The sequence below is a fragment of the Falco peregrinus genome, chromosome 1, assembly GCF_023634155.1.
Source record: "Falco peregrinus isolate bFalPer1 chromosome 1, bFalPer1.pri, whole genome shotgun sequence".
NCBI lineage: Eukaryota > Metazoa > Chordata > Aves > Falconiformes > Falconidae > Falco > Falco peregrinus.
Window position 1 is genome coordinate 22,807,195 of NC_073721.1, and position 20,632 is coordinate 22,827,826.

A 20,632-nucleotide genomic window follows, 5' to 3' on the forward strand; every position below is an offset into this window, starting at 1 on the left:
CTTTTCTGAGCAAAATCTGCCCCGCAGAGTGAAAGACAGAGAAGAAAAGCATCACAGCTGCCATTCCTGCACAACCCAACAGATGCCAACTCCTTTGGCATCTGAATGGTTTTCTGTGGGTCCCCCATGCCCATGTGTGTTGTCATGCTTCCCTCATGCCCATGGGTCAATCCAGTGGAAGCATAGCTAGTTTCTACCTCAGACTCGAGCTTGGAGACTGGCTTTCTATCCCAAACTTCTATTTACACATCTAACCCCACTGGCCACCTGCATTTGATTGAAGGAGCAAATGGCTTTTCCTCTGCAGCAAGACTTCCCAGTCTTGCTCACATTATCACCAGATTCCTCTGTTACTGGCACTCAGGTAATATCTCATGTTGCTCTAATTTCCACTTTTTCATTATTCCTTTTTAGCAATGATCACATGAAGATGCAATACACTTCACTTTTTGGAGCCAATTTTCTCCTCCCACTCTTACAATTTCAGGGCAGCAGCATTTATCTGATTGCTGAATTATTTCACATCATTTCTGTGTGGAGTCTAAGGTGATTGGTGGGATGCTGGTGTTCAGTCTGAAATCTAATGTCACCAATGATCAAATATTGTCAATTCTTTATGATAGATGAGATAGGATGGCACACTAAAGAGAGAAAAAAATCTCTTTGATAGGGAAAAAATCCAATGTTATATCTGCCTGGCACTCCCAAGCTCTAACCAGACGTTCAGGAGAAGCAGCAGACCCTAAATTCTCTTTGGGTGCTGTGCTCAGAGGTAGGCGGTCGTAGCTGGGGTTTGTTTGTTTGTTTTTTAAATATGTTCCAAAATCTGCATTTAAACCTCTGAATTCAGCAGAAAGGTGGATACTGGAGGGCAGACGCTCCCTCGTGAGCAATCACAGGTTTTGGCCAAGAAATGAGTGAACGCCGCAGCGCCTTGGTGAGGCAGCGGTTGAGCTGAGCGAGGAGTGTGAGATGCTGCTCACACTGAGGGAGCAAGGCCCCCGTTATCTAGCCACCGCGCAGGAGTATCTAATGCTTCTAAAGCTGAGCAAACACCAGTATGGCACACTTCCAAACCTGAAGTGTCAGCAACACCTAATGGTAAACATTTCATTCAACATGCCTGAAAATGAAGCCTGAGACTGCCTTAAATGCAGTTCAGCATCAGTGTAGGTGAAGGCTGCTAGTGGGGGTCAGCTTTAGGACTGGCAAACCTGCAGGCTGTAGTATGGTCATGATTCAGCATTGAGGTGAGAGACACAGCAGGATGCAATTGCAGGGATGGATCCTTATGCTGGGATACTAAACTTGCACATCATATGAGAAATTACCCTGCCAAACCACCGCGGTACCCATTTCATTACTGGTAGTGTCCAGAAGGATTTTAGCAGAGACAAACAATCAATTTGGTTGTTGCATCAACAGACACGGTGTGATACCCCGAGGACTACAATATCTGGATGCTCAGGGGTTGCCACACCTGGAAGTCACCCATTGCAGAGATTCCTGGCTGCTGAACTTATTTGCAGCCTTTCTTAGGTGCAACAAACCCTTCCCAAAACTTGCATTGGTTTTCATCACTGCAAGTAAATTTAGTCTTTGCTCAGATAATGTTTTCATAGCAATTCCTGCAAACCCACAGTTTTCAGGCTACGTGGACTTAGGCTGGCTGCAAGAGGGATTTCTCACTCCTGCCATCTCCCTGCAGCAAACTAAAGCTCCTGTTGAAGCCAGGACTGGCACAAAGCTGTGTCCCTTCTACCAGCATCTCTGCTGGGGGCAGCAGCAGCAACAGGGGTGGATCAGCTGGGAAAGGCTTTGCCTTCTGTGCAGAGCAAATGCACTGACATCAAAATGGTAGCACAGGGCCAGCCCTTAAACTGCAATCTGACTTCAGTCCTCTGCATTTATTTACAAAAAAATGGGCCTGAGTAGGTGCCGTTGGAGTGGTGGTGACCCAGCTATCTGGTCAAAGGCCTGCAGGGAGCCGGGAGATAGAGCAAGTTAACGTTTAACCCACAGGGACTGTAAACTAGCCCCGGGGCTGCTGAACCTTTGGAGTTTGATATGATGATTAGGGAATAACCGGAGTGACACGTCGCAAACTCTCCATAATCAAGGAGACCTTTTTCCCAGGCGGTGATCTCCAAAATTGCTCAGGTATGTGCCCACTCATCCTACCCCGAGGTTTGGGGTGCGGGGACAAGGTCCCCTGCAAAATGGGGTTTTGGCCGGGATGGGGAAGGAGCAGCTCCATCACATGCCTTCCCCCCCCCCCCCCCACCGTGCCCTACCATCAGGTTCATGCTTTGGGTTCTGCCTGACATCAGTGGGGCCAGACGGTGGGGCTGGGAACACCTTGCGGCTGGACCCATGCACAGGCACAGCCCTGCTCTGCTTGTCTTGGTTTTTTGAAGAGCAAAGTAGGAGAGAAGGGCTCCTAGGGGGCCTCAGCATAGTTTCTGTGCAGTGGCAAGAAGCCTTTTCTACTGCTTTCCCACCACTGATTGCCGGTGGTTGCCAGAAAAGTGAAGACAGACAAGGTGGAGGGAGGAGGAGGGCTTTTCCCTGTGATAATTCGGTCTCAATTTGTTAAAGCACAACTTTCTAGGGCTAATCATTAGAGACCTTTCCAGCCACCTTCTTATTCCTCCTTCTCTTTGCAAAAGGTTGGTCTCCATATCCAAGGCAATTGCTGCTCCTAAAAAAGTCTCAATTTCCCCTAATCTCTTCAAACTAGCAGGCTTTCTGCCCAAGACATAATGCTTCCCTTAAGCTATTTTCTCTGGGTGAAATAGGAGGCTCAGGTGGGAGCGGGCATGGGAGGAAGGCTGGCTTCAAAGCATCTGGCACATGATGCTGCAAAAGAACAGGGGGAAGGAGGCTGGGCTCAGCATCAGGTGCCCCTGAAGAAAGGGCTTTTGGGGGCGTGTTGTGTGCATTTAGTAACACAGCTGCAAAAGTCACGTGAGAGGAAAGGTATTTCAAAGAGGGGAGCCACTTCCCGAGCAAAAGAGGCTGAGCAAAAAATTTGACGCTTTATACATGAAATATTTTCCCAAGGCTCATGTGCTACAAAATGTGCAGCGCTTTTCCATTACTTCAGATTTATCCCACTTTCCTGCAAATGCCTATGAGTTCCTACTTTTTGTGGGACTACCTGAGCTGGAAAAACACCCTATGTTCTGGAAAGCAAAGTGACTAAAACCTCATGCTGCGTTGCTCAATCGGACTCTGTCCTGCAGTGTGTCCCACCCCAGCAAAGAGCTGGTGGCAGCTCATGAAGCTTAAAGTGTCTGTTTTTAGGAAGAATATGAAGAATGCTTTGTGTGTGTGTGTGGGAGAGAGAGACTAATATACATTGCTTGGAGCCTGGAGGGAGAAAAAAAAACCCAAAATCTTGAAAAGCAAGCTGGTAACTGAAAGATAAGAATTTCTCTAGTAACCACCTATTTGGGTTAGTAAGGGTAGAGAGTGAGTATACTTATCCAGTCTTTTCAAAAGCTGTTATTCTTCTGAAGGAGCGGTTGCACTGGGGGGCTACCGGTGCAAAACAGCCTCATTAAATATGTCCAAGTGGCTCAACACATTCAAACGTGAAGGTGTATTGATCCGTGCAGGATAAACATGGTTTCGTTATCTCATTCATGGAAACAGTAACCAGGTTTCCCCTAAAGGGCTGGAAAGGGGCAGGCTTAGGGTGCAAAAGCAGTGGGGGAAAAGAACAGGGTCTGGCCACAAATACCACCTTTCCTTCTCTCAACAAAATCCCAGCACAGTAGACATCCCTTGAATAAGGAAACCAATTCTCCCTTTTCCAAGCAGTTAACCCAAAAGCAAAGTAAAATCCATGTGTTTTGGTTAAAAGCATCTGGATTCATCTTGCTCTTGGCTGGATGGAGCAAAACCATAAGATCTGCCTGCAGTAGCTGGCAAGGAAACCACATGTAGAAGTAGTTATGGAGAGGTTAAGCAGTCTTATAAGAAGTTTGTTGCTTGTTGATATGGGGTTTGCTAGGCATAAAAGTACCTTTTCTTGCCTTGACGGTTTAGAGCTTTAATAGAAACCAAAAATAAATGAGAGTATTCAATGGAGAGAGGAAGATCAAATGAAGAAATGCTCTTATTTAAGATAAAAGCAGTACCTACCTTTTCTAATGGTGCAAGGTTCTTGATTCTGTGACCATGATAACTTCGTAGTATTATTTAAAAATTGATCAAAGATAAGGATGAAATAGGAAATGTACCTGGGCAGTTTGCACCTCTGTAAGTCCTAATTTCACTATAAGTATCTGCATAAAATGCAACTCCCCCTCTGCTTTTTCTTTTTAGCCTAACGGTCATTATTAACAGCAAGTCATCTGAGGGTCAAAACCCTAAAAAGGATTAAAATCCAGAACAATTATTTCTATTAAGTGTGGTTGTTTCTTTTTTTTTAATACTAAAAATGCTGCCTTAATTTGCTGTAGTCATTCACACTTTCAAACAGCAGCGATGGAAGGGGAGTTTTCCCCCTGTGAGGGTGGATGTGCTAATTGACTAATGGCCCAGGCAACAAAGAAAGAGAGAAAGTAATCAAGTTTTGCCAGGTCCTGTGACAGCAGCTCTCCTCCCCTACACTTAATGATAAAATAATATAGCCCAGCACACAGGCACTGCTACAAGGACTGAGGCTGATGCCTGGAATGAGAGGAAAGTGGTGAAATCCCACCGGTTTCAGAAACAAAACATCCTACCTTGAATCTTATCCTGGAAATAGTCTGGATGCACTGATGGATATGGACTCCTGGGTAGCAGGGGTGAGAAGTATTCTGTCCAAAAAGGTGTATAGAAGTCCTCAGGCCAAGGAAGGTAGGGGAGAAGTGAGTAGAGAAGACGTACTTGGAAAATTGAGGGCTAGAAAGCTTGTTTTACTGTTTTTAGGATTTGTTGTGTTGTGATTTATACCTCTTTAAAAAGAGAGGTATGATTTCTGTTTTCATCCCAGGGAAACCCAACTGATGGAGGAAAGCTCTCTAGCAACAAGGCTTATAAATCAGTAGCTGTGAATGACTTTGGGCTGGTAATTAGTAGGAGGAACCTAATTTCTAAGGGTCGTGCTACAAAACTAGACCCAGGTGGTGCATTGGGTCACCCACGTGTGCATCCAAGCCTGAAGTGTGCAGCATTGTCCAGCCCCAGCCTCCAATGCTCCTCCTGAATCAGGAGTGGAGACTTGTGGAGTACTCAGGCTGGAGGTACCCTAGGTGGGGGTCTCCAGCTGGAACTTGCTTCCAGCAGGACCAACACCACTGCTGCAGCAGGCTGCTGAGGGCCATGCTCCAGGCATGTCAGGGCATCCCTGGGAATGGGGATTCTCTTCTGCTCACATGGGGGAGGGCTGTTCCCTTGGGGCTGGCTGAGCTTTCTTTGAAGGTGGTAGTGTGGAAGTTCTGGGTGCAGATTAAGGCCAGATCATCATTAACACACTCCAAGAGCACAGCAACCAATTTTTCTGGCATTTTCAAAAAGCTTATGGAAGTTCCCAGTGCCAGATTTTGTAGTGCCCTGTGATTAATACCTTGCGTGGCTCTGAATGCTCTTGCTCCCTCATTCCTAGCGGATTGCTTGAGCATATCGTGGAGTACACCAATACCTAGACATACTGGTCTAGAGCCTAAAAAATTTGCAGAATTCTTCACAAGAAGAGCACAGAAGAGCTTGCCTTATCTAATAAGGCAGAAGCCAAAGAGGGATATTGCTCCTGCTGTAAATGCATCTCAGCCAGGGAGATGTTCTATTCCCATCCAGCCCCAGCCCTGCAGCTTGTGCTTGCTGCTCAGTGTGAAACCATCACCTGGAGCGAGATGTTACTGGAAATTACTCCTCCCTGGCTAAGAGGTACAGAGACATATGGCATTTAAAGCTTTGTGTGCAAATGCATTCCAAGCAGCAGTCACTGAGACACCCAGGCCGTAGAGAGGTACAGAATGAAATAGTACTACTTGGGGCAGGGGTAGTATAAAATAAGGTTCTTACACTACTCATCTGTCTAGGTTGTGGCTGGGGACAGACTGGAAACCTCAGTCACTATGGAAATCTGCCGAGGTTTGTCTGGCTGCAGTCCAGCTGCTTTCCCGGCATGGAGAGGAGACGCTGCTGGCACAGGACGACGTGTCTGCTGGCTGCAGGCAGCCTGTTGCCTGTCTCTGTGCTCCAACACCCAGGGCAGTCTCCCTGTTGGGAAGCAGGTCACTGCAGCACTGAGATACCTGATAGAGAAGAAAAAAAATTACGAAATCCAAGGCAGTGAATATTAGAGATATCTGCATAGTACAGCCATCCCTTTTTGTACCCACACTTGCCCCAGCCTTCAGGCACATAAGGATGGGCTCAAGTCCAGATATAAGGGCTAACAGAGACTCATGGAGCACTGTGCAGATTTGTGCTAAGTATTCCAATTTGATTGCTCAAACCCCTGATGAAACCAGGATGCAGCAAAAGCAAAATACAAGGGGCCAAATTTGCAGTACGGCAGAGCTTTCCTTTATAGGGTGTGTATAGGCTGTCTCTGCCCAGGAAGGTGAGGATGCAAAACCAATTTGGATTTTAATTGGGTTTTTTGAATGACTGTTTTTTCCTTGTTAAGCATCCACCTCATATTTGCAAAGTAGTGTGCTAATCCTGCCCCATGCCGTGCTGAACCCCAGCTCCGGAAGAGTTGGTGAGCACAGGAACCACAAGCATCAATAAGGATTTGCTGCCACCCTCTAGCAAGGGCAAAACAAAACAATAATTGGGCAGAAAACATTAATTTTGGAATTAAGAGACAGAAGAGAGCTATCATATTGGACAGTCCATCTCCCAGCCCCTGTACGTTGGTAGTAATTAAAACCCTGGAGAACCAGGGAGCTCAGGAGAAAAAACAAACAACCGTCAAAATCAGAAAAGTCTCACAAACCTCAACAATAAATAGCTGCAAAATGCGGCATTACAGGGATGTCTCTATTCTCAAGTATGTAAGCTGTGGTCTCTGGAGCTCAGTGTGGGAGAGCCTGAGTGACACAAAGCTGAGATCCTCCAAACACCTGGGCTCATGCCCCATTTTTGGCACTGAGAATAACCCATCTATTTAAATTAGAAGCACCTGTTTATGTCTTCCAGGATACAAAGATGTAGGAGCATAGAGCAAGTAATGCCCACAGACAGAATGGCCAGCCTCAAACCTTAGCTCTTCCATCAATAAACCCCCAAAATGACAAGTGCTAATAAAAGGTTTTGGTGCTAAACAGTCAGTTATTTCCAGAGCATCATATCATACCCAGAAAGTCTGCTGTAGCTGGATAGGTTGCACTTCTTTATCTGCATTTCTTTACTTGCAATCCTCATGTGCCAAGAGACCTGCGGTACAGGGGAATTGTTTAGGGTCCTCTCCCCAAAATTTGGAATTAGCTCAGGGTGTAGCCACACCAATCCATCCTTCTTGCATGTTTCTGTCACCCCACCTCTGCTCCTCCAGATTTCCCTTCTCCCCTACTCAGCATCCCCACCACCATCCCATGCCCTTCCCCACCCCTCTGCCATGGGACCTCCTGTCCCCCTCAGCCCCATTATACCCACCCTGGCCCCTTTTGGCACTGTTTGCTTTCCAAGAAAATCTGGGAGTTATCATCACCTTTCATTGCCTCCACCTTTGTACAACTGAAAGCAATTTAAGGCTGTAACGATCATTTTGGATTACACAGTTTAGTGATTTCTAATATGAAGTTCTTGGTCCTACCAGCCAACAGCACATATCCTGCCTATGAGGACCCAAGGAGGCAATTGGTTTGCTCTTGCTGGTGTTCAGCATCAACCCATCATCACGAGTCCTCAAGCTCAACATTGCACCTGCATGCCCTGTTTCTGTGCCTGGCTCTGTCAAATGGTTTTTGCACAAGCTCAAAGCTCTGCACACAGGAAAAACAGGACAGCTGGAAATTATACGTAGCAAGTCCATCTTACAAATATCCATTTGCCAGTGTGTAGCCCTATTCACGTTTCAGCTTTATGGTGTTTTCAACCCAAAAACAATACTTTAAAAAATCTTTAATTAGATATTGTTAAATAAAATTACAGCTCTGAATCAAAACATCTGAACCAAAGGTTGTTCTAGTCCTGAACCTAAATAAGTTCTCCCACTTTCTTGATTTTTAAAAATTGGCCAAATCTGGACCTAGGCATTGTTTCTCATAAAGTGCTATAGTCATGGCTTGTACAAGGTTATCTTCCCAGCATGAATGGAATGCAATGGCATGAAGGACTCATCATCATGTCTTCAGTGCAGGATTAGGCAATGTGTATCCCACCTAAGACATGTGCACCAATACGTTACAATACCCCTCTGCATCTCACTGGAGTACTGTCCAAAATCTGACTGTGGGTTTATATGCTATTTATTTTCATGCAATGAGGGGGATACTTTTGCTTTTTCCACAGTCTGTGGTGTTTTGGTTTGTTTTTATTTCAAAATAACTGATTTAGGAAGAACAATCCTGTTAACTTTCTCAGGAGGGTGGACTTTCTCCTCCTAGCCATATTAATTTATTTAATTTATCTTAAATTTGATTGCAGTGAGCACCCTTAATTAACCTGCTTTTTTGCTGATAATCACTCACAATGGAATCAAATCACAAATCCGGGGATGGATTGACCGGCATACAGAAAGAAGCCGCCCTCCGTGCATTAATTCAGCGAACGGGATATAATTTGATCCAGGTAGGAACTCATGGTCACGTCCTTTTGTGCAGTGTCTGGCTTCATCCTGAGGCGATGTATTGCACTGGGGGCTTGAGCAGCGAATCTGTACGCATGAAGCACTCCTTGCTCATTCTTCTTCTCCTCTCTGCTTTTCTCTAACATATATGCTGCATATAACTACATGTAATAGATGCTGTCTCTTATATAGCAGGATATTATTTATCCAGAAATTATTTGCCCTATGCCAAAGTATGGTAAAGGTAGAAAAAAACCCTTGAGCACTGATAAATGTTGGGAAAGTTTGGGACTGCTGCCTGAAAGCCATGACTGTGGTGGTTGTTAGTATAGCAAAGAAAACCGACCAAACAAAGTTTCAGAAGAGCATAGGTCCAGATTTGGCTATAGGAAGTCCAACATGTCATCACCAGATCTGCCTTTTGTACAGGTCCTTGCACACATGCAAGTGCATGTGAGGCAGGCGCCTCACCTGCTCAAACACCAAAAATTTGCTCCCAGTTTAGGAGCAAGGTCTCCAAGGGCAAAGCTTCCTCTGTTTTGGGCAGGTGGAGACTCGGCATGTCCTTCAAATGCTGTCTGAAGAAGTCTTTCTAAGTTAGCATGACCAAAACAAGCTAATTTTTCAAAACCATTGAACGCTAACAAGACTGACCTTGCATCCTGGAAGAAGTAACTGAAAGCACTGAAATTGAGGCAGGTGGCTGCCTTGAACTTTGCCTTGCTTTGTGCAGCACTAGAGGGCACAACAGCCCAAAGCAAAAACTGAGACTCCTGGGAAAGCATTTTCCTATAGCACTTAATCTGTGTGCCCCAGGACCAGGCCAGCAGCTGCGTTTGTTGCCCTTGCGGGAGTTTCCTGCTGTACCTGACCCAGAAGATAAATAGTTTCTCTCCCTTATATTTACTGTGGCTTTCTTTATCCTGGTCCTAAGTGTTTCCTATTACCACATCTGGCTATAGCTTATTCCTAAACCACAGATTTCAGCCCTCAGCTCCCACACGCCCCGCAACATCTATCTCCCTACCTTTTCCATTCCAAGCTTACTTTTTCCCCCCTCTCCTAAATTCCTTTCCCATGTCTCTTTGGGCTTTTCTTCCAACCTACCTCTTTGTCCAGCCAAACAACTTCTTCCACCATGCACGTCAGGATCACTCATCTTTGTGAAGTGAATGATGAAGTCCTCCTTCCCTCCAGACACTTTGTCCAGATGAGTTTGTTGAGATGCTGCATTCAAGCCCAAAGCAAGCCACTGCAGACAGGGAAGACTTTATTTCTTGCTGTACCTCCTTGCATATCAGCTCACACAGACACTGACAAAATAAAAAAACAAAAATAGTTTGATTGTGTGCTTAGGTAGCCAAGAAGGCCAAGAGCATCCTGGCTTGTGTCTGAAACAGTGTGGCCAGCAGGACAAGGGCAGTGACTGTCCCCCTGTACTCAGCACTGCTGAGGCTGCACCTCGAATACTGTGCTCAGGTTTGGGCCCCTCACTTCGAGAAGGACACAGAGGTCCTGGAGCGTGTCCAGAGAAGGGCAGCAAAGCTGGTGAAGGGTCTGGGACACAAGTCTTATGAGGAGCAGCTGAGGGAACTGGGGCTTTTTAGCCCGGAGAGGAGGGGGCTCAGGGGGGACCTTGTTGAAAGGGGCTGTAGGCAGGTGTGGTCAGTCTCTTCTCCCAGGTAACAAGAGACAGGATGAAAGGAAATGGTCTCAAGTTGTGCCGGGGGATGTTTAGATTGGATATTAGGAAAACTTTCTTCACTGGAAGGGTGGTGAAGCATTGGACCAGGCTGCCCGGGGAGGTGGTGGAATGACCATCCCTGGAGGTGTTTAAATAATGGGTAGATGGGGTGCTCAGGGACATTGTTTAGTGATGGCCTTGGCAGAGCTGGGTTAATGGTTGGACTTGATGATCTCAAAGGTCTTTTCCAACCTAAATGATTCTATGATTGTCTCTCACTTGGCTTAAAGTGGGACAGTAAGACTTCCTTGGCCGTTTTCAGACCATTACTGATGAGCTCAGCATTCCTTCAGCTGACACGCCAGTGAAGATTGCAGATCACTGCAACAACACAAAACACAAACATCGCTTTTTGTCTTCACCTAACTAATGGCTTGAGAGACAGAAAAATCCCATGCCAGCAACATGCTCTGTTCAGCCAAACTGGGAGCAAAAAAATAGCCTGAAACATCATGGTCTTCCTGTTAGATCTGCTGTAAAAATGCGTTCATAAATTCAAATGTCTCTGTGACTCCATCACTATGCTGAAAACATGTGCAAAACAGGAATGAGCATAGATAATTCAGGACCTGTTACAGGCTTAGGAAAACTGAAAGAGCTTGTGCTATATTCTTATTTTCCTGCAAGGATCCCTGTTTGCTTATGTGCTTTAGGCCTTCCTCTTCAGCTAGTTGTACAGGCATTCACTTGCCTGGAATAATCCCAGAGTGGGAAATGACTACAGAAATGATCAGGGATCCAAAAATAGAAGAATGACCAGAATTCCAGCTCCTCTGGGAGCAGGATATTGCTACAGGACAGGAGAAGGAGAAGAGGGAAGGAGGTGGAAGGAAGGAAGGACGGAACGAAGGAAGGAAAAGAAAGAAAGAAAGAAAAAGAAAGAAAGAAAGAAAAAGAAAGAAAGAAAGAAAAAGAAAGAAAGAAAGAAAGAAAAAGAAAGAAAGAAAGAAAAAGAAAGAAAGAAAGAAAAAGAAAGAAAGGAAGAAAAAGAAAGAAAGGAAGAAAAAGAAAGAAAGGAAGAAAAAGAAAGAAAGGAAGAAAAAGAAAGAAAGGAAGAAAAAGAAAGAAAAAGAAAGAAAGAAAAAGAAAGAAAGAAAAAGAAAGAAAGAAAAAGAAAGAAAGAAAAAGAAAGAAAGAAAAAGAAAGAAAGAAAGAAAAAGAAAGAAAGAAAAAGAAAGAAAGAAAAAGAAAGAAAGAAAGAAAGGAAGGAAAGGATGAGAATTAAGGAAAGAAGGAAAACAAGAACTACAGGAAAGTTGATTAAAAATAGGAGAGGAGAACAGAGACACACTCACCTAGCAAAAACATAGCAAAAAGAGAAAATATTGGCAGGTCTTCACACCTTTGACCGTTATTGAGGGCTAGGGGCACAGCTGTAGAAAGGGTCTCACAGCTCCTGGGTGCAGGAAGGGGTGGGTGTTGGGATGCACCGTTTCTCCAGGCCCAGGTCCTTACCACACCTTGCGCCAAGTATCACTACCTCTTCCCTAAGCCCAGCTGCTGACACAAACTTCTTTTTTCAAGGGCGTTGAGCAGCTCCAGCATCACCTACTGCCAATGATGATTTGGGCTTCCCTCACCTCACCACTCTGTCCGGATGTCTCCAAATTTCTACCTTCATCCTCAGTTGTCTCCCTATATTAGCACTTTCTGAGGTCCAAATGCCTTCTGATTTTGAAAGTCCTTCTGCTTTGAGACATGATACTTCCCACATTTTTCCTTTGGTCTGTAGAGCAGGAAGCTCTCCATCAGTTACTAAAATAAAAAGCAATGTCACTGCTTATAAATGTTTATGATTGGATGAACAATCATGACAATTTATAAAGTTTTCAGTGTTATATTACGCAGTCCACAACTAACACACCATCCACAGAGATTCAGCTCCCATAGCCAAGAAGACCTACGTTTTCCAAGGAGGTATTGGATTGTCTCCATCTTGGACATCTGAAGTAGCAGTTGAGTTGCAGATTCAGTTGTAGACCAGTGTATGCTCCTTACAAAACTCAGCTAGTACAAACCAGACCCTTCTCCAGTACTTCACCAGCACTTCACCAGCATACTAATTGGGTTAGCAAAGCCTTTCCGTACAGATCTGGCAGTGGGGCAGCCAATGCATACTGTGTTATCTCTGATGAGCCTGTAAAGAGTTGCTCCTTGAAGGGAATGAGGGTGTCTGCCTCCAGCCCACTGGTAACAGAGCATGTCTAAAGCATCATTCCCTGAGAAAGGGTTGGTTACATCCACATTTAAAATCTGTATCTAAACCGTTCTTTTACTTTCCTCCATGGCAGGAAAATGGGCAGAGGAAATATGGAGGCCCACCACCTGGCTGGGATGGCCCTCCGCCGGAGAGGGGGTGTGAGATCTTTGTTGGGAAGCTGCCCCGAGACCTCTTTGAAGATGAACTTATACCACTGTGTGAAAAAGTAAGACTTTATGGTGGGTAGTTGTATTGCAGAGGTTAGCGATGATGAAAGCTGCATGTCAAGACTGAACTGGAGATGATTTGGCCCAGACTACTGGCGGAGGTCTGACATGATATAGTCAAGGAAGCACCCAGTCTTATCTAAGTACCTCCCTCTTGCTGACAAAACTTTTTCTCCCTATTTGTAGATTGGCAAAATCTACGAAATGAGAATGATGATGGACTTTAATGGCAACAACAGGGGCTATGCCTTTGTGACCTTCTCAAATAAACAGGAGGCGAAGAATGCAATAAAACAACTCAATAATTATGAAATCAGGTGAGTGTGGCAAACATCTTCACATCAACTTTAAATTATATATATTAATCTGTTTTTTTTATGTAAAGCATATTTTTATTTGCAGCTCAGGGGAAGGATATTTAGATACACTAGATAAACTTTAAAAGGTCACCTCTTGTATCCCTGTGCAGTCACTGTTTTATGCTGTACTACAAAAGCAGTATGTAGGACTCATCAGAGTCAAATTTTTTTGCAGGAAATTTCTTCCTTACAAAAAAAAATATTAAAAAATCTATCAGAACATCGGAAAACATAACTTGCCTTGGATCAAGTTAACTTTCACCTGACTATCGCTGTTTATTTCATGTTCCCCTCTGGGCTGTTTTTTATTAATTTATTCCTACTCACAGTCACTCTCATGACCTATACTGCAGATACGTTCTGGGAGACAGAGCGATTGCAAAAAATGGCGAAATAAGATGGAAAACAATTGGGAAAACAGTGACAATTCCTAATAGATAGAAACAGAAAAAGCCCTCATGTTTGTGACTAAAAACGGGGAACACCACACCCAGAAATCAACTACATAGAGGCAATATGCTTTGCTTTGATTTCAACTACTCTTAATGGGTTTTTCCAGTTCGAAGTGGGATGAGTAGATGCCTTTGCTTAAAAGCATTTAGAGATAAGACATTTTGACAATTTTATGGCTTTTGCTTTCATTTCTTGTAAAAAAAATAGGAGTTGTGAATTGCTTTACTAGCAACCCTAAGGATGAGCAGGTCACAAGGCACACAGAGGGCTTGGAAACATCATTTGTATCAGAGGTTAGAAGGTCTTAAAGATCAGGCTTCATCCACCTCCACCTCCTCCTCTGCTTACTTCCCTTGATCCAAAGACTCCTCTAAAGAAGTTTTTAACTTCTCAAGACCTGCAAGAGATACTTGGACCATGAAAAGATGAGCAAGGTGCATGTAAGGGAATTTTTACTTTGAGGTCTGCACAACAGTTGGCATCAGAAAGCCCCAAATGGTGTCTCTCCATGACAAGGGGTTTTCTTTCCCTAAACCCTCAGCCATGAGGCCAGATGATGACTGGGAAGCTAGAAGTCACTGGTGAAAACAACAAATCCTGGCTTATACTGGTGGCAACACAAGAGTCAATGCTGTGACCATGGGTGGTAGGTACAGTTGCCTGGTCGCAGCCATTTTTGCCAATAGCAAAAGGGAGAATCCCAGGAAGAAAAATTTGTCTTCAGTTTCTCCCTGATCTCAAATCCTTGATATCCACTGTGCTGCCTTACTTTGATGTCAAATGTAGTACAGTGGCAGCCTTTACTTTAGCTTTTCATTGAGCAAGACCACTTGGATATCCCCAAAAACATACGCCACCGAAGCAGGAGACCTTGTGTTTGACCTTCTGTTTTGGGACAAGAGAGGGGTTTATTTGAATTTTTTTCTCTTTGAGAACTGATCCTGACTTCTAACAAACTAGCAATGTTGTCTATATTCAGGAATGGGCGTCTCCTCGGAGTCTGTGCCAGTGTGGACAACTGCCGCCTGTTTGTGGGAGGGATTCCCAAAACAAAGAAGAGGGAGGAAATTTTAGCAGAGATGAAGAAAGTCACAGATGGAGTCGTGGACGTCATTGTCTACCCTAGTGCAGCTGATAAAACAAAAAACCGGGGTTTTGCTTTTGTGGAATATGAAAGCCATCGGGCAGCAGCTATGGCCAGGAGAAAATTGCTCCCAGGTTAGTACAGATGGGGAGTGGGTAGGGGTGGCTAAGTCTCAAGGGTCACCTATGTACATGTGCTGCGGTGAGACCAAAGTCTCCAGAGGAACCAAGTACCCATGGAAGCAAAAGCTGCTGGGTTTTCTCCTCTCAGCTGCTAGAAACACTCAGAGCAAGGAGGGACCCCAATGCACCATGGCTGGCTGATGAAGTCACCCTGGCTCTGGGGTGCAGAGTGAACAATTCACTACAGATCCCAATGTAGGACCATGCTCGTTATCCATGGTCTTCATTTAGGAGCTTGAATTTACTAAAAATACAGCTAGGTTGATTTAGCTGTGTGTATCTATACAGCTCTGTTGTAGCATATGTATTATCCTGTGATTATCTTGGGTTATGTATAAAATATAGCCTCAATTATGGCCTCTCAGAGAAAATCAGTCAGGAAAGCATCCAAGAACATGTCCAGTCTTCAGAATGTATTGAGGATGTTCCTGAAAATGGATATTTTCCATATGGGAGGAAAACTTGAAATGAGGAATTGCTTTAGGATTTAAACAATATGAAGAACAAGTTATGCAATTTAGTGCTGGGGGATATTCAAAGACCATTGTGAAGCAGAGAGAGGTTTGGCAGGTGTTAGATGAAGAAGTCACTTAACATTAAGTGCATTTCCAGTGATTTCAACAAATTTTTCATGCTTTCTCATGCTCAGCAGCTCCTGTATTGCTTTGTCAAACCCAGCTCACTTGCTGGTGAAAGAATCCAATAAACCTTCTGTTTTGAGACTTGTTCATAACCCACAAGCCTTCTTTCACCCCTTCTTATATGGCATGAAAGTTCACGAAACATCCCAAGTAATTTCAATCTTTTTTTTCTTGTTGTAAAAACACGGGCACGATTTCAAGCGCAGAATATGCTTAGCTATCATGGGATATCTCACACTGACTATTCTTCCCTCTGTTCTACACTTTCTGCATCAGTTTAGCATCTCTCTGATTGTGGGAGCATGTTCAGCTGGTCTGTGCTTCAGCAAAACTTCTCCATGATTTCTATATCAAGAACTAAGGAAGGAGTAGGCAACAGCCACAGCTGCCGATGGCAGCCTTGAGGGAGCAGAGCACTTGAAATCCTGAGCAAAGACAGTGAGACAGATGGAACAAGCACGTAGCTCAGAACAGGCATGTGCAATGCACTAGTGATTTCCAATTTAGGAACATCTTGGTAAACAGTTTGGGGAATTTCAAAGGCCTGAGCAAGAGCCAGAGTCTTCTGATGTTGAAACATACTGGACGAACTTGAAAAAAGTTTCAAGCCAGAAATGAACGTGTCTCCAGCTGATGCACTGGATGAATGTGAGATTGAATATCATTACCAAGACACTTCCTTTTCTCTGAACCTTGCTGCTCTTTGTGGGAGCTTTGTAGAAGAGACAGAAATGCTCAAAACAGAAGATGCTTTTTATGAAAACTTTGTCCTGTCTCCTGGTTAAACAAGAGGGTGGAGGAAGACTGGGTTTTAGCAAAAGGCTAGTGCAGTCACAAAGCTTAGCTCCTTGCCACAAGTCAACCAGGTCATTATTTCTGCTATTGAACAGAAAATGGCAATTCAGAAAGGGGCACACAGCCTCTTATTTCAGCTGGCTGCCATTAGCAGCCATCTCTTTACTTCTGGTCGCTAACAGCCTGAGTCAGACTGGACAGTGCTGAAAGCTGAACATCAGCCCAACCTTGCTCCACAAATCCCAGCTCATTCATGAGCTTTCCTAGCAGAGAGCAGCCTCTTTCCATTTAGTTTGCTAATTTTCACTTCCAATATAGAAAAACAGGTCTCCAGTTTCTACATTTGCCCTCTGATTTTCTCTGGTTTTAAGCTCAAATTCAATCTTAGATGGGTTATCCAAGCAGAGATACAAGACAGGATGCCTTTTTCAGATCTCTCAAAAAATGTTTTGCAGGATTCTCATTTTCCCTCTGCTGGCATAAGCATCCCTGGGTTTCTTTCAGGTTTTAGCATAATTAAGGCCTCAGAGGACTTCAACTTCATGTCATAAAGATCAGAGAGAAAGAAAGAAAGAAAGAAAAAACACAGAAAGACCCGTTTACACTTTGGGGGACATTTGCAGAAAAGGCAGACATTTTATTTCATTATTTGGAAGAACTATCTAGCACTACTTCTGTGTGCTAAGGCGGAAAATTATCCCACAGAAATTTTGTACTGTACAACCAAAGAACCAGCTGTTGGGCCAAATAAAGTTGCTGAAGAAAAAGTGAGCCACAGACAGAGCACAAGAAATGTGGGGCTCTGGTTCTTAGTGGGTGGCCAGATCTCAATCACTCCTGAACAGAAAAGATCTCCCTGCAAGATATGCAGAAGGGGCAGGGAAGGGAGGAAAGAGGTATCATTGCCATCTATAGAAGACAGGAGATGAAGAAACCATCACAGTGTAGAGGTCCTTCTGCTTTACTTCGTGTCCTGCTGCTCATCACTGCGATTCCCACAGCTTTGAGACAAGGCTGTGGCAGTCAGTTTTCATTACATATTAAACATCACTAATTGACTAATCAATTACTTAACAGGTTTGGTGACTCAATGTAAATGATTGTGGACCTCAGCATAATCACATGGTGACATTGTCTTTGCCTCTTTATTTGCTGTTTTTATTCCCTGCCCCTCAGCAGCTTGATCTAGTATGTGCAGAGCCCACGGGCTTCTCCGCACCCACACCCTGTATTATGCCTCGATAACTTTTCATGTCCCTCCTTTCCACTATTTCTGCCTCCTTTCTACTATTTCTGCTGCAACTTCACCCAGTGGGAACCATACAACTTCAAATACTTGCACATAGATACATCCTTGCTTTTACTATTTAATTTCATCCATCTGGGACTTCTAGATCCCTTTCTTATTATCTAGGGAATTAAACTTTTGCAGCCAAGAGGGATTTTTGTAAGTTCATTAAAATATTTCCATTTAGAGAGCACTCCAGGGAAAGTGGACATTGGTGAATTTGGTTCTGGACACTGCATTTCTGCAGGCACGTAAGGTATTAGTGGGAGCATGCTCTAAGTGTGACCATCTGCTTTTAGAAATGAGTTAACGAAACAGACATGCTTTGATCTAGAAAGGCTTATTTTGGTCACATTTGCAGAGCTGACCTACTCTGCTGCTCATACTGCACGTGAAATAGTCTCTGAGCAGAAGTGAGAGGAACCAAAGCCTGTCTGACACTGACAGTGCCAATTCCTTTAAAGGAAGGATCCAGTTGTGGGGACACCCTATCGCCGTTGACTGGGCAGAACCAGAAGTGGAGGTGGATGAAGACACCATGTCATCAGTAAAAATTCTCTACGTGAGGAACCTCATGCTCTCAACCACTGAAGAGACCATAGAAAAGGAGTTCAACAGCATCAAACCAGGTATGAACTCATTGACATGGTAGCTCCTCAATAAGTACTGCCACTGCAAATGGAAATATGTCTCCATTCATAAAATGCCAAAGAAAGATATAAAAATGACCAGTTTTCCACTGTAAAACGTTCATGTGTAATGCCACAAAAATTATTATAAGGCTGAAGGCTCCCACCCAACATGCACATCATGACATACTGTTAAGAGCTGCTTAATTTCCAGCTAACAACACTACTAACCTTTTTAGAGTGATTGGCAACTGGAAGAGATCCAAAATGCTGCATGGGGATGCCTGTGCCTTAACAATGATTTTGAATAATTTCAGTCTTTCTTAAAAAGAGAGACTCGGTGAAAAAGCTGGGTGGTCTCAGCATTCTTCTGTGGCAAGGGATGGTGATAGAAATAGAGTGATTTAATACAAATGCTTTTATCCAGTCTATCTAAATTCTGAATGCTATCATTTTCATACAGAAATCCCCACATTCTCCTGTAAATTTGTGAATAATCAGTGATTATCATTTAACACAGAATATGACGGTATTCTTTCACGGCATACATTACATGCACTTAAGGTGAGATTTTTCAAAATGCAAGTAGATTCATTGGGAATAAAAATCCTGCTCACTTTCAAAGGAGATTTTACTTCTGAGTTGCTCTAGATTTAGGGAATTCCTCCCAAAAACAACAAAGTAAAAATAACCCATTTCTGCAGCTCTCCAAGCCACACAGTCCACTAGGCATTAGTAACTTAAGCTTGTCAATGTGAAATAGCCTTTCATCTCATTCCTGTTAACTTCCTTCCATTGATTTTTAAAAATACACTACAGAGCTTCATTTTTCCTTCACTAACTTTTTATCTCCTCTATACCTTTCTTTTTCTGCACTAGGCCGCAATGCAAAGGTCTTTAAAAGGTTTCCTTATGAGCCCTTTCTGTCCTTCTAATGTTTCTGGCTGACACTTTTAGCCACCATCAAGCTGTTAGACATTCCATTTTACCCAAGTTAAATATGTATCATCCCATTCAACTCTTTCCTTCTTTTACTTACCCGGTTTTGCTCCTGAACACTGAACTGCTTGCACTCCCCAGAAACACATTTATGCACCTTTGACACTTTGGTGACTGTCGTCTGCTTTGCTCCTGAGACAAGTTTTCTGGTACAACAACAGAAGATCTGTATCATCTTTAATTTTCACTTTACTATTTTACTTCTCATGATGGAAATTCTTTTTATTTTTTAAATGGACAGCTTTATTTATTGTGGATAAATCAGGAATGCCTCTTCTAAAGCTGTGCCATGCTTTAAAGAGACATGTGCACCAGAGTAGTAAAACCTGAGCTCTGGGGAGAGCAAATGCAGTTTAAGTTATAGTGAGATTACAATCAAAAAAGTCAACAAGGATCTGAAATTATTCACTTCCCACCCTTGGTTATCTGCCTTATTCATCGTGCTGTATTTCAGTACCGCTGGCCTGAAGTGTACATTTGATCCAGGGAATTAAGAAGCTGTTTTGACAAAACCAAGTCATGCAATAAAAAATGATCCTAGCAAAAGGAGTTGCAATTCAGTGGTCCCCATGACAGAGCAATTACTACAGGCTCCGTAGACACATCTCAAGTTATAACATAATACAAGTATCACCCCTTAAATCTGTGCCACAATCATTGCCTGATGACTTCTATAGAGGTATGCACCTCTCGTCTCACTGAAAAGCCCTGCCTTTGCTCGCTAGAGATTTTGACAAAAATCCTCATCCCTGGCAAAGTTTCCAGCAGGAAGGTCATTCTCTCCAAGTGTACCAAAGGGGACAATATTCCCCCTGTACCATTACATAGACAGTCTCTCTGTGGAGATGACCTGAGGTTGGGTATTGCGTTGCTTTGCCCCAGCAGAGGCAGAAGCAGGGAAGAACAAGAGTTTTAGGATCAGTAACACAGAGCGCTCTCAAGGAGGCAGAAGGGGGATTTTCAAAACACAGAGAGTTCATTAAAGCCTTGACTTGTAAACAAGGCATCAGCATATAACACCCATAACTTCAGGCTTAGAAAATCATCTTTCGATCCCAGAAGGACATGAAGTGCCACTTACCATTCCGGTGTCATTTTGCAGACGTGCAGGCTGCTCAGGTTTTAGGCTGGGAGAAACTTCATTTAGTCCACTGGAGCTCCTAATGACTCCCCATAAACCCCAAAGAAATATATTTTCTCTTGCAGTTATTTAAATAAGTGCTTTTTGTGGCAATATGACATTTCCCTGTGCACCTGTTCAGCTTTAAAGGGTATGAAGCCAACAGAAGAGTAGTTC

General features: G+C 43.7%; 1 protein-coding gene across 3 annotated transcripts in view; it reads left to right on the forward strand.

Annotated features, from left to right (window-relative positions):
- Positions 1–2,052: 2,052 nt before the first annotated feature.
- Positions 2,053–20,632, forward strand: part of A1CF (APOBEC1 complementation factor) — a 30,665-nt gene continuing 12,085 nt past the window's right edge. For 2 of the 3 annotated variants that reach the window (XM_005235113.3, XM_005235114.3), the window contains exons 1-6: positions 2,053–2,160; positions 8,593–8,736; positions 12,770–12,904; positions 13,092–13,222; positions 14,697–14,935; positions 18,172–18,336. In XM_005235113.3, the coding sequence (XP_005235170.1) occupies positions 8,638–8,736; positions 12,770–12,904; positions 13,092–13,222; positions 14,697–14,935; positions 18,172–18,336 (769 nt within the window). In that variant the 5' untranslated portion in view covers positions 2,053–2,160; positions 8,593–8,637. The remainder of the gene's footprint in view (positions 2,161–8,592; positions 8,737–12,769; positions 12,905–13,091; positions 13,223–14,696; positions 14,936–18,171; positions 18,337–20,632) is intronic. The other variant, XM_027783411.2, reaches the window with a different exon arrangement.